The sequence below is a fragment of the Mercenaria mercenaria genome, chromosome 9, assembly GCF_021730395.1.
Source record: "Mercenaria mercenaria strain notata chromosome 9, MADL_Memer_1, whole genome shotgun sequence".
Taxonomy (NCBI): Eukaryota; Metazoa; Mollusca; class Bivalvia; order Venerida; family Veneridae; genus Mercenaria; species Mercenaria mercenaria.
This window is the reverse complement of record NC_069369.1, coordinates 38,545,134-38,559,730: the sequence shown is the minus strand read 5'-3', so window position 1 is coordinate 38,559,730 and position 14,597 is coordinate 38,545,134. Positions and strand designations below refer to the sequence as shown.

Here is a 14,597-nt window from a genome sequence, read left to right as displayed (position 1 = left end):
TAGTTTCTGACCCCACCTGATCCAGATTTAAATTTGACCTATAGATCATCAAGATTAACATTCTGACCTAGTTTCATTAAGATATGGTCATAAATGTCGCCTCTACAGTGTAAACTAGAATTTCCTTTGATTTGACCTGGTGACCTAGTTTTTGATCTTACATGACCCAGATTCAAACTGGACCTTGAGAATATCAAGATTATTATTTTGACCAAGTTTCATAAAGATACAGTCATAAATGTCGCCTCTACAGTGTAAACTAGCTTTTCATTTGATTTGACCTGGTGACCTAGTTTTTGATCCTACATGACCCAGATTCAAATTGAACCTAAAGATTATCAAGATTAACATTCTGACAAAGTTTCATAAAGATACAGTCTTAAATGTGGCCTCTAGTGTGTTAACAAGCTTTTCCTTTGATTTGACCTAGTGACCTAGTTTTTGACCCCAGCAGACCCAGATTCAAACTTTACCTATACAGCCTCAAGACTAACATTTTCACCAAGTTTCATTAAGATATAGTCATAAATGTGGCCTCTACAGTGTAAACTATCTTTTCCTTTGATCTGACCTGGTGACCTAGTTTTTGACCCACATGACCCAGATTCAAACTGGACATTGAGATCATCATGATTAACATTCTGACCAAGTTTCATGAAGATACAGTCATAAATGTGGCCTCTGCAGTGTTAACAAGCTTTTCCTTTGATTTGACCTGGTGACCTAGTTTTTGACCCCAGATATTCCAATATCAAATTTGTCCAAGACTTTATTGAGGGTAACATTCTGACCAAGTTTCATTAAGATTGGGCCCAAATTGTGACCTCTAGTGTGTTAACAAGCTTTTTCTTTGATTTGATCTGGTGACATAGTTTTAGACCCCAGATGACCCAATATCAAACTCGTCCAAGATTTTATTGAGGGTAACATTCTGACCAAGTTTCATTAAAATTGGGTCAAAAATGTATCCTCTAGAGTGTTAACAAGCTTTTCCTTTGATTTGACCTGGTGACCTAGTTTTTGACCCAAGATGATCCGATATCGAACTCATCCAAGATTTAATTGAGGGTAACATTCTGACCAAGTTTCATTAAGATTGGCTCAAATTTGTGACCTCTAGAGTGTTAACAGTCAAATTGTTGACGCCGACGCCGACGGACGACGACGGACGACGGACATTGGGCGATCACAAAAGCTCACCTTTGAGCACTTCGTGCTCAGGTGAGCTAAAAATAGAATAGACTCATTAAGAAGTTATATAAATTTTGGTCTATGAAAAATAAATATTGGAAGTAATTGAAGAATTTTTGATTATTGGCAGTCCTAACAGTACATAATCTTCTAGCCGTAGTTTGTAGTTCATCCGGTCATGGTTTATCTCGGTTAAGGGACATCTATAATCCTTAACAGTGGGAACATTGTCAAAGTATGTCGGCATAGTCTCAATTATGGGCCTGCACATATATTAATCAAGGATGTTTGCGATCTCTCAGCCGAATTTTACTAGATGCAAATGGATAATTCTGTCGCGAATTGCGTGTTATATAGTAAGTCAGTACATGAATTAACTTAACACTGGTTCCAATCTGACTAAAGTACATCTCCTATTACGCTACGCATAGGATCTGAAAACGACCTATTCATTGCCTCGTTCTGACGGCCCTTTCACTAGCCAATCAGAGCCTAGCTTACAACATCTTGCAAATCTACCTCTAGCATTGACTTTTGATATTTACAATTCTTATGTCGTAATGTATCAGATAGCCGGTTAGCTCAGTCGGTAGGCCACTTGCTTTGTAAGCGAGGGGTCCCGGGTTCGAGTCCTGGAATAACTGCATATTTTTCTTACTCTTTGACAATCGAACAAGTCGCCTGATTGGATAGCATAAAAATAGCAATAATGGAAATCCAAAATATACAGAAGACGAATGTGAATGGGTCGTTCTCAGATCTTCGTTTAGAAGATCAAGTACTTTAGTCAGATTGCACTGGTTCAGAATTATTTTTAACAAAATCTAATTTTAAAGACAGACATTTCGTTGTGGCGTACCTTTTAGAATACAATGAGTTCTGTCCTGGGCATTTAAGAAAAATGCCACTGCACAATAGAAATTTTTTTTGTCAGATTTAACTCTTAAATTTGCTGTTGTGTAATAATGTGTAAACTTGGCAGTTATTTCCCAGTGCAGACAACGCTTTGGATAATTGTTGAGATACAAATTCTGTTTTATTTAAAGGTCGGTAAAAAATGATGTGAAATAATACTAAACAGGGTCAGTTTGTGAAACACTAGTTTTCTGGACTTCTTTAAGGTAGAGACAACGGTATGTTATTACCCCACCCAAAAGGAAATGTTTTCCGATTTAAGTATTTTAATGTTAAAAAGATACTTTGATACATTTGTAGCAGCCGAAGATATAATATAAAAACACAGTAATTCAGAGAGTACTAAGCTAATTTTCTAAGAAGATTTTCTTGATAAAATAATAAAATTAAAAACGTTTAATCTGTAAAATATATAGACAAAATCTCACACATAAAATGTGACGTAGAGTAGAAGTTAAGTTTAGCATAGCTTTTGATATTACTAAAATATCAAGATCGTACGACAAAAAGAAAATAAAAATCTAGGTATCAGGATTAATGCTATATGTCTTAAGAAAACTTTGAAACTTTAATACTGACAGGCTATATGTTTTGGAAACAAATGAGAACTATTAATTCTTACTCTGAAAATTAAAAAGCGTATATAACCCTTTACTCTTGGTAAACTGCCTGTATTATAAATATCTATATTTAACGCTCGTATATACATATTCCTCCGTGGTGTACTGGAAAAGTCAGCGGAGAAGGTTTTATTGCCGCGGCGGCCTATCTTCGGGACCGCATTTAGAAACAAAAACTCTAATGTTCATAATACATTTGTATGAGCAAACTTAAATTTCATAGAAAGATAATTTTAGCAAAACTCTGCAGGTCAGTGCCTTTAATGGTTTTTAGACTAAGTCAAGGGTTGTAATGCTGGCCTTGCAGAATGAAATCCAACACAAAATTCCCATTCTGAATAATATTCCTGCATGGTTTCATGACTCTTAAGATATATGCAGCACAAACCTTTAAGGACTTAATGTGTATTTTCCACTCTGTCAAGGACCATAACTCTAGAATGGTTTAGTGGAAATCCAAACAACACCAAGTGCACAACTTCATATGCTAGTTTTGTTTCATTCCTCGTATGTCTTATAAATCTGTGTCAAGTACATTTGATATATTATATGGGATAAAAACTTGTATGCCCGTTATGCATATTCAAGGGCTATAACGCTGATCTGACTGACAGACATCCCAAACAAAATCTCAGTTTCAAAACTTCACGTGCTAAATAATATTACTATCATGTTGCATGACCTTAGGTCATATATGCTTAAAATTACGTACGACACAAACTTTTATGCCATTTTATGCATATTTTTGAATAAGTCAAGGGTAATAAGTCTGATCTTGCTATGTGTAATCTCAAACAAAACCCCAGTACTTGACATGCTGAAGAATATTCCTATAATGTTTCACAATCCCAGCTAAAATATTTTTTGAAATACATACGACACAAACTTTTAGGCTGCCCTTTATGCATATCTTTACTAGTCAAGGGTCATAACTCTGGTCTGGGTGTGAGAGATCCAAATCAAAATAACAAATGCAAAGTTCACATGCTGTGTCACAATCCTGTGAAATTTGATGGATCAAATTCTTTTTGAGATATGCAAGACAAAAATTCGGACGGACGAACGGATGGACAGGCGGACAAGGGTAATTCTTAGTGCCCCAATCCAAAAATTAAGTCAGCTAATTATATAAATCAGTTTGCTTTACAAAAAAATGCTTATAAAGAACTTGTTCGCTAAATGTATATAAAAACACTCAAGCTATAACGAACATAGTTTGCTTGTTCTGAGGAGTTTGCTATTAGCGGAGTAAACTGTATATCATCAAACAGCAGGTAAGTTGTCCTGTCTCTCCTGAATTTCAGCTAATTCCAAATACAGCTTTTAGTGCTGGGGGCGTTGCGTTTACCCCTTAACCAGATGGTGTATATGTATACCATTGTTGTAAGAATATTTGAAAAGCTTTGGGTCCAGAGTAAGGGAGGGTATTGAAGTTACCCAGGGTATTGAAGATACCCACAGGTAGTGGTTAGCTTGCCCTTCCCAAAACAATCCGCTAAATCCTGCAATCCGATGAGGTTTGACAGAAATTTAACCTGAAGAGTAAGTTATAGTGTAAGGAAGTATTGAAGATAACATGTTCTCATTACAGAGAGGATATAGTTATAAATATCGTTATTTGTATTTCGTTATTCACCTATGTGTTTAATATAATTTTTAAATAAAATGTTCATGTTATTTCTAGAAAATGTTGTATCAGTCCTGTAGAGGGTGGAGGGGGTTTTGGAGGTAGAGGGTGTACGTCGGTGCTCCCCCGAAAATGATTGATATTTGTGGATGCCAACTCTGGAGAGAATTTTAACACTGTAAATTTGGTTCTCATTTATTCTAGGTTTAAGTTACATTATGACGAAGTAACTCACGACAAAAGATATTTATGTCCGAGGAGCGATATTTATTAAGGGATGAGAGCCTTGTAGAAATGTAATACCATAGATGATTTTGAATATTTAAACTAAATTCTCAAAAAGGTTTTAGGATAAACTTGCCAATACAAAACAAAAGATGGTTCCCCTCTCCATGGTCCTACATGTATGTATACTGTACAGTTCATATATTGACATTATTGATAATAACACTGTCAAAATTACACCATACCGCTTGAATACTTTAATTTCAATATTGCTTCTTTAGCAGTGTTTAACATCGATTGGAAGTGCGTTGTTTCTTAATAATAAACAAATCATAAGTTCAATCTCATTAATAATACTGCAAATGCCAGCCATTTTGAATATGCATATGACGGTCATTTTGAATATGTTGTAAACAGAAATACAACAAACACTTAACACCAACATTCTAAATAAGTGTCATTTACATGCCTAAAAATCAATTATCGGAATATTTTGTTATCTTTTTTATTATATTCCGCTTTCTCACGATTCCAAGTATTTTCAATGGTCGGAGTCTTTGGAAAATTTGCACTTGCAGCGATTTCCTGTTTCAAATTTTAGGTATATTGTGGCAAACCATATGACAATTGAAAATTTTAGCACATAACTGACTTATCTAAAGTCACTTAAAGGACATAGTAACTACTGACGAAATAGTTTTTGACGTGCAAGCAAAATCAAATATATATTCTAAAGTATTAAAAAAGAACCTTTTCAGAGAAAAGTCTTAGTGTTTGAGAATTAGTACAAATAATCACAAGTCTCGGATAAACGAGTAAGCATCTGGCTGTTTCAGGGGATAAAAGCTTTAATTGTTCAATGACAACAATTCTTAGAAAGTTTCTTTTAAGGGGACATTTTTTTTTTAAGTTTAACTGTTGGAGAATTATAATGTAACATTGCATATTTGGCAACTAGTCTTATTATTGGCAATAGTTGGTTATATAATTTCATCTTACGCCAGATAAACATTCTTTTTGCGTACGCTAGGCAAACTACGATAAAGTAATTTTATGTTACAACTGAATATCAGTATTACTGATAGGGTAAGAATTAAGGAAGTTGTTGATACAAAAAAAGCTATGAAAACAGAGCCAAAAGTATTAGATTTATCGAAATAACAGGTTTTCGGAAGTTGACCATTATGATGGGTCTATAAATAGAAATCCGAATAGCTTTGACCATGGCCTTTTCAGTTAAAACACTTAAATTGGCCCAAATTGCCTTTGTGAAGTCTGTCAAGATTTTCCTCATGTTATGAAGGATTGGAACTTACCTAAAAGATATTGGCAAAAATATGCTACTACGTTCTCGTTAAACATATGTTTAAGATAACTACAAATAACTGTAAAAATGTGAGCGAGATAATTCGTTGGAAGGAGACATGCAAATATTCAACATGGGCTTTGCAATTTGACCCCGCTCAGGTCGAACCTTTTCGAAAGGGGAAAAACACTTCTGCTGTTAGAACCCGCTAAGGTCAAACTAGTTAGAAAAAGGAATAACTCTTCCCAAAATACAAACTTTATAAATAAAATGAACATTTGCGTATGTGTGACATTTATTTTGTCGAATGTCAGATATATACACTTACTACATCAGGTCATTAGTTTATGAAAATTTTTACAATAGTAACCGATTAACTTTAAACGAGCGAGCCTGTGCTAAATGGGCTAAAGGTTGCAGATAATTACTTTTCTCAAAAATATGAAAAAAAAGTTTTATTTTCCCTCTAGCTTTGACAAGATAATAGTGTTTATCATAAGTTTTGTGATTTGTTCTTATGTTTAATTGCAATTTTCTTGTTTAAAGGTTTCAATACTTTTATTGTTTCTTGCGACTTTTTAAAAATGGTGTGTTATTGTATGTCTAACAATATAATTTAACAAGAGCAACGTAATACGGAGCAATATACGCCCGAACGTATGACATTTGACCCCTAAGTGTGACCTTGACCTTGAAGCGAGACTTCCAGAACATGCACTATGCACGTCGTCTTGATGCGGTGAACATTTGTGCCAAGTTTCTTGACAATCCTTCACGCAGTTCAAGAGTTACAGAGCGGACACGTAACACACTCATATGACTATTGACTCCTAAGTGACACCTTGACCTTGATGCGAGCCATCCAGAACATGCGCTCTGCACGTCGTTTTGATGTGGTGAATACTTGTGTCAAGTTTCTTTGAAATCCTTCAAGGGGGTCAAGAGTTACAGAGCGGAACGAAACACACACATATGACTTTTAACCCCAAAGTGTGAACTTGAAGCGAGCCATTCAAAACATGCACTCTTCAGGTTGTTCCGATGTGGTGAACATTTATATAAATTTTCTTTGAAATACTTCAAGGGGTTCAAGAGTTACAGAGCGGACACGAAATAGCTAACGGACAGACGGACGGACGGACACCGGGGGAATAACATTATACGGCCCTTCGGGCGTATAAAATTGATTAAATTCTATTAAATTCATTATACAATTCCCTATACCTATGCAATGTTTCAGAAATGTTACTTCAGTTACACTTAGATACAGGCATAACCCAAGCGCTGAGTTAAAAGATTTGAAATATACAAGGAAGTGTACTTAGGAACCAATTATAATATTTTTAGCCACTTTAACTAGAATATTAAAAATGTACAAGGATGTGTACTAGGGACCAATTTTAATTCTCAAGGTATTTGAAATTTAGTCTCTTTTCCGTAAAATGAGAAAAATAAAACACGAATACAACTTGTAAATTTTTGTGTCAGACACAAGAACCATATAAACTACAATACGTGAAAATCCGATTTTATTGTTTTACACTTCCTTGCAATATACATGTAATAAACAAATAAACGGATGGGAGTCTTTGAATGATAATGGCTTTCGAAGTTTATGCCAGTCCTGCCACAATCATCTGTTTGCCACACTTGTCAATGCCATAATGTTTCAAAGGTATACCCTCGCATTTACAAATCTATATATTTTCTAGTAATAAACTTACAAGAAATAACTTTGACTTACTTTCAATTCTTTCCAGCGCTGCATCAAGGTCATCTTCACACCTTAATGTGGTTCTTCGGACAACGACCACCAATGGTACATATTCTGTTTTCTTATAAAAAACTCTCCTATGGTACTTGTCATCAATGCATTTCTTTAGCTCTCCCATGAATTTTCTCGTTGTTGGCCCGTCTTCAGGATCGATGAGATGAACATATGTGTCCTAGAGGAGTGAATGTAATCAATTCTAGTCCATGCCGTAAAATAGCGTGATTCAAAGCGAAAGACTGATTTAAGACACCAAAGAACGGCTGTATTTTGATTATAAGGTTAGTGTTAATAATGTTTTAAACATACAATTTATGAATGGTAAAACATTAAAGTTCGTTAACGGCGATATTTTTATTTTACACAAGCTAAAAAAATATTCATGAAATTCTCAGAGAAGACGGCGTATGTCATACTAAGATTATTACATTTGCATCGAGATATATGCACTTGTTCTTTTCGAGGAACTCGTTTATAATTTTCGATACAAATCTAATAACCTATAAATATTGTTACACTGAATACTTTTTTCATGCTAATTATTTTGTGTTTATAAAATTGGACCCCTTTTGCCCACTTAATATAGTACACAACACCACGAAAGCAACGTCACAGTGTTAATGTTGGAAAATGTACTATATTCTGTGAGAAACTGAATAAGAAGAAAGTATGTACATACGTATGTCCGTCGGGTTTTTCTTTAATGAAGTATATATTTGATCAGAATTGTTCAATTCATATCCCTTCGTATTAATGTACATGTGTAGCTCCGTACTTATGTGAAATTTCAGGTATATTCCACTATAATATTTCAATTATCTTGTCAAATAGTGTAGCTTTCTTTATACACCAGATACCATATTTGTTGTATGGTACGACACAAAAATGAATACATCAGAATAACGAAACCATGGGATAATAAATATTGAAATTGCATGCTTGAACTATATAGATATGCCTTTACCGTTTATAATATCCCTAAGCAAAACTTCTCACAACAATAACAGACCGACTCAATTTAGGTCATATGACTTTTTTAGCTTTCGGTGGTGAAGAAAGATCGCGGATGCCCCTTCGAGCATTATTTCAGCTAAGTGCGGGCCCCTGGGTAGAACCTTGGACATTCCGTGACAATATTGCATCAAACGTTCACGCGGTGAAAGACATTTCGATCTTGCACTGAAACACATCCTCTATTTAGAGTAAGGTACTTGATACTTACAGGTATACCGCTAACGTCCTCACTGAAAAAAAAACAAGAAATATCTTTTTAAAAAAGATGGTTGTAACAATTTGCAGCATGAACAGATATTACAATCTCAAGATTTTTGCCTAGCCTATGCACATTTCAAGAATTAACAAAATGATTTCTGTCCACGCAATTGTTACGGTTTAGCTCCATTCCTGAAAGTTTACGATAACATTTAAGTTTTTGTTCTCATAGAAACCACACTTCTGGTTAATTTGGTATAATAACGAGTGCTATTTTAATTTTTGTTCCGTATCAACAAATTCTTTATCAAGCAGACAACCGTTACTCATTTAAAGACATTTGCTGTTTTCATTCAATAAATGCATAATACACACTGGGGTATGAAGGATACACGGTCTAGTCTTACATGGGACGTGTTTTATTTTATAAATATGGGCTACAACTACTTTCAAGAGATACGTAGTGAATTAAACAACCAGTAAAGATAATGTGAAAATGACTAAATATTGAAAATGTATGCAATTTTTAGCCAGTAAATGTTATAATCACAATGAAATAATGTAATGACTGATTCTGCCATTATGCACTTGTTGGTATACATGTAAAAACAAAACCTCTTTATTGTTTGTTGAAATGTACTTATTGCATCACGGACCCAGTATATCATCTCGTTTACACTGTGTTTGTCTGCGCACGATCATACTTTAAGATACAGAATTTTTGTGTAATGCGATTATAAACACTGGATAACCAACTTTCCGGATACTAGGGGACAATATCAAACAAGAAGATTTTTAATGTTTCCACTACATACATATAGGGAAAAAGACTACATCCTCTCGTTGCCATGCATGATTTTTCACAAATTAGAAAGATTGCATAATCTTTGTAAAGGTAACCAAAACATTTGTGTAAAATTATTCTAATGAGGCCACTTGTTTCTGACAAGGAGATTTTAAAATGTTGACCATATAGATATAGGGAAAAGTGACCTCGCCCCCTTAGGGGCTATTTGTTTTATGCCGAATTGAAACAATATGAATAATCTTGGTAATGGTTCACTAATAGAACATTTGTATGAAATTATTTTATATTTTGGCCAGCTATTTCTGACAAATCTTCTTTTAACGTTTCCACTATATACATATAGGGAATATGACCATGCACCCGGAGGTCAAATTTTTTGACGAATCGGAATGATCTGAACAGAAAGTCATTCAACGACTATTTGTGAGAAATTATATTAACTCTGGGCAAGCAGTTTCATACGAGAAGGTTTTTAAAGTTTTCACTAGATGCATATAGGGGAAAATGACCATGCCCCTTGTGGCCATGTTTTAGACGAACCAGAAAAGGTTTGTTTAATCTTGGTAGAGGGACACACAAAGACCATTATTCAAAATCGGACCAGCAAATTCACACAAAAATGTGACCTTGCTTTTTGACAAATCGGAATAATGTATACAAGCTTGATAGAAAGCCAAAATCAGACCAGCGGTTAAAAAATTATGTCGGTTGAAGACTTTCTTATTTGTAGCACTGGCGTTTTGGGGACTTAGTATTTCGACTTTTCCATGAGCCAACTCCGAAAGGGGTAGTATGTATGTTATTTCATTATGAGCCAACATTGTAAGAAGAAGCATTCGACTTACTAAAGCAAATGACACTTTAAGACATTTTTTGTTTGTTTCAGAGCTATTTAAGAAAAACATTTTTTCCCCATTTTCTTAAGTCTAAAAGGGGGAGTAGTTTTGTCAAGTTAAAATAAAATAGTTCATATGAATCTTGAGTTGAATTGTGTATTAATTCATTATGATTCAAAATAGTGTGAAGATCCTTAGGTTTTACTGAATTAAAAAGCACTTTAAGAACATTTTCAGAACGAAAAAAGGGATATTTTATTTTGTCAAAATTAAAGTCGGAAGTATTGGATTTTGAAAATGAACTAGCATTATTATCAATACAACTTGTTTTGAAGTTCATTGCAATACCTTCTGAATCATTAGTTTCAGAGAATATCTAAAAACATCAAGCGCCCAACTTTCACTTAAATATTTCATCTTTAGATATTGACTTCAAATGTATAAAATTCTCGTCAAATGTTTTTAACATTATTATAAAATCAGGCTTGAATAAAGAGCTACATTCAAATGTAACCGTTGATTGTCTTTGGCCGGTATAGAAGGGTGGACCTCAAAACATTCGATTGGCTATGCTTGTTTACATACGTCAGGGCGTCATATGATATACGTTCATTTTACCGGAGATTTCCCATGGAAAGCTTGCGTTGCGATTCGACGTTTGAACGTTTGCTTATCTAACAATTGACATTTTTGACAATTGATTTTGCTGTTTGAGATATCTACGATTTTAAAGCAGCACTGGATAATTCAAGTTACAGGAAAGAGTGAGAAAACAAAACATATAAATCTCGGTTTAATAACTTCCATCTGGACATAAAAACATCGTTGTGTTAAAGTAAAAGCGGAGGTTTTTGGCATCCATGCACGTTAAATGTGCTCATATATGTTCAAATTTAATCTACTATCTAACATAAGTAATTTCCATTTCGTTATGAGATACATAATTAAGTTAAAATTTTATCACACCAATTTATATCAGATCCAAATTTAGATCAGTAATATCAGATCCAAACTTTGATCAGAAATTTATTGTTGAATAAGAAATACTACTGGTTATAGCAACGAACCTGTTATTATAAAAGTCGCATGGGTTTGGCATCCGGGCCATAGCTGCTGTCAGTCTCGGCTCTTAGTCACAAACATACACTGAATCCAGTCAAACAAGAAGATCAGGAACAAGGCACTGAAAATATAAATATAAATATAAACTGCTCTTGTAAGTTTTGCAATTAAACCTCTTTACTGAATTCATTTTAGTTAACGACAACTGTTTGTTCAGACATTCCATAAGAACGGTTTCCGTGATCTTGATCATTTGTTTTTAACATGTAAAGGAAATATATACAAGGCGGCCTTCCTGGGCAAGATAAGGTTTGCGTCGATTCAGATTCTAAACGATATTTTCATTGGGTGGATTTTAAAACAAGAGGATCATTGACCCTAAAGCGCTCATCTGTGTAAAAGGCATGTGTGTTTGTATACTAACATTTCGATACAAGTACAGGGTTGTGTTATTTTAAATATCAAGGCTCTAGCTATTGCGGATTCAGAGAAAAAGATATTCAAAATTTCTTTTATATAAGCCTGTATTATTTAACGTCACACAAATGGGAATGGCCACTTTTTTAACCTAGGGCAATAATTTGAACAATTACGGTAAACAGTCAAACCGTGATATCACACCACGCCAAATATCTAAGAAACGTTTTGTGTAAAATTATTTTAAAATAGGGCCTGCTGTTTCTGACAAGAACAGTTTGAAAGTCTCTAATACATACCCATAGGGAAAAAGGGACAACTCCCCATTGCGGCCATATTTTTTGACGAATCAAAATAATTTGAATACTCTTGGTAGAAGGCCAAAACAAGGACAATTTGTTGAAATTATTTTTATTTCGGGCTAGCAGTTAAACATAAGAAGATTTTTTTTAAAGTTTTCCCTATATACATATAAGGAAAGTGACCACGCCCCCTGGCGGCCATAATTTTAAATGAATCAGTATCCATAACAGTTTATCCACGGCCACTGGATAGTGAAAGGGTTGATAGTATTGGGTGGAACCATGAAACATTCGAGATGTGACCTTGACCTGAATCTGGCAAGGATGAATTTTGAATTCTGCATATTGTCTTGATAAGAATAATATTACAGCCAAGTCATGTTAAAATGCTTCAACGGGTTTAGATGATAAAGAGTAGACATAAAATGGGAGGCTGAAACCTTTGACCTTCAGTTTTGACCTTGACCTTGAGCCAACATGGCTTGCTCATGAGTTCTGCACATTTTCTTATTGAGGTGATCAATTACCCAGATTTTATGAAAATCCTTTAAAGGGTTTAGAAGATAATGAGCGGACACAAAATGGAAGGTTCAAATATTTGACTCAGAGCTGTGACCTTGACCTTAAGATGACATGGCTGACTCGTGAGTTCTGCAAATTGTCTTGATGATGTGATCATTTGACCAACGTTTCTTGAAATTCCTTCAAGGGGTTTAGGAGATACACAAACATTTGATCTTGACTTGTGACCTTAACCTTCAACCGACACGGCTGACTCATACGTTCTGCACATCGTCTTGATATGGTGATCATTTGATTCAAGTTTCACGAAAACCTTTCGAGGAGTTTAGGAGATATAGAACGGGCACATAATTGAAGGCTCAAACCTTTTACCTCGAGTTGTGACCTTGACCTTTAGCCGAAATGGCTGATTCATGTGTTCTGCATATCGTCTTGATAAGGTGATCATCTGACTCAAGTTTCATGAAAATCCTTCAAGAGGTTTTGGAACTTTTGACTTTGAGTTGAACCGACATGGCTGACTCATAGGTTCTATACATCGTCTTGATGAGGTGATCATTTGACTAAAGTTCCATGAAAATTCTTGAAGGGGTTTAGGACAGCAAACACGAAATGGTACGAACGGACAGACGGAAGGATGGAAGGACGGACGGACAGATGAAAGAACGGACGGACGGAGACCATTCCTATACCCCCCACTCCCCACCACCACTCGTGGCGGGGGATCAATAATTTGAACAATCTTGGTAGAGTGTCACAATAAGACAATTAGTGTAAAATTATTTTAAATAGGGCCAGCAGTTTCACAAGAGAAGATTTATATATATATATATAAGGAATAGTGACCACGCCCCCTGTCGGACATGTCTTTTGACAGATCGAAATCATTTGAATACTCTTGGAAAGTTACATAAGGACCATTTTTTGTGAAATAATTTTTAAACTGGATCTGCGGTTTAAGAGGACATGTCGTTTGAAGATGTTTCTAGTTTTAGCTCTGGCGGCCCCTATCTGCTAGCAAGCGGAACCGTTTGAATACCTTTGTAGGAAAAACATCAAAGAAACTACTAGCCTAAAGTACATCAAAATCCGTTCAATGATTTTGGAAAAGATGTCGTTTAATGAAAATTGCTGACGACAGACGGACGGACGCACGCACAACGGACAACGGAATCTGTGTGACCATAATAGTGCTAATTATAGCTAAAAAGGTCTGGCGCATAAAGAATAAAATACGAGCGATATTTTAACATAAAAATATTAGATTAAAAGATATATAATTCATAATCTTTTAGTAACATGAATACGTATAATAAGAAAGGATTGGAAAGGCAGTTTTATAAGCTTAATGCCGAGAGGGTGGGGGAGGGGAGGGGGTGGTAATTATATTTTGTTTTTGGCCAAGTGAGAAATTGTTCGAAACTTAACGCCAGATCATTCACGATTTTTTTTAATTTTTTTTTTTTATTTACGTTCACTAAGTGTAATGCATGTAAGTACTGGAAAAATGAAAAAAGAAAGTTATATAATGAAAATCTATATAGTTTACAAGAATATTTTCTTAGTACATAATAATTGCACAAGTTCGGTGCAATTTAGTATAATCGCAGTCATACGCAAATAAATATGCAGTTAATGAAATATGACAGATTAAACTTAAGAACATATCTAAGGCGGCTCTATGTTATGAGATGTAATGCGTTTTGGTTGCAGTGAAGCATAGCTTTGCAACATTTTTGCTAATAATAAGATACGTAAATGTAAGGAAAGACATAGCTATCTT

At 34.8% G+C, this 14,597-nt stretch overlaps 1 protein-coding gene across 1 annotated transcript in view; it reads right to left on the bottom strand.

The window, feature by feature from the left end:
* Positions 1-14,597, bottom strand: part of LOC128559487 (uncharacterized) — a 45,422-nt gene that overhangs the window by 28,435 nt on the left and 2,390 nt on the right. The window contains exons 2-4 of the mRNA XM_053551256.1: positions 11,579-11,694; positions 8,878-8,899; positions 7,629-7,830 (exon numbers count right to left, since the gene is read on the bottom strand). Coding sequence (XP_053407231.1) covers positions 7,629-7,830; positions 8,878-8,899; positions 11,579-11,619 — 265 coding nt within the window. The 5' untranslated portion in view covers positions 11,620-11,694. The remainder of the gene's footprint in view (positions 1-7,628; positions 7,831-8,877; positions 8,900-11,578; positions 11,695-14,597) is intronic.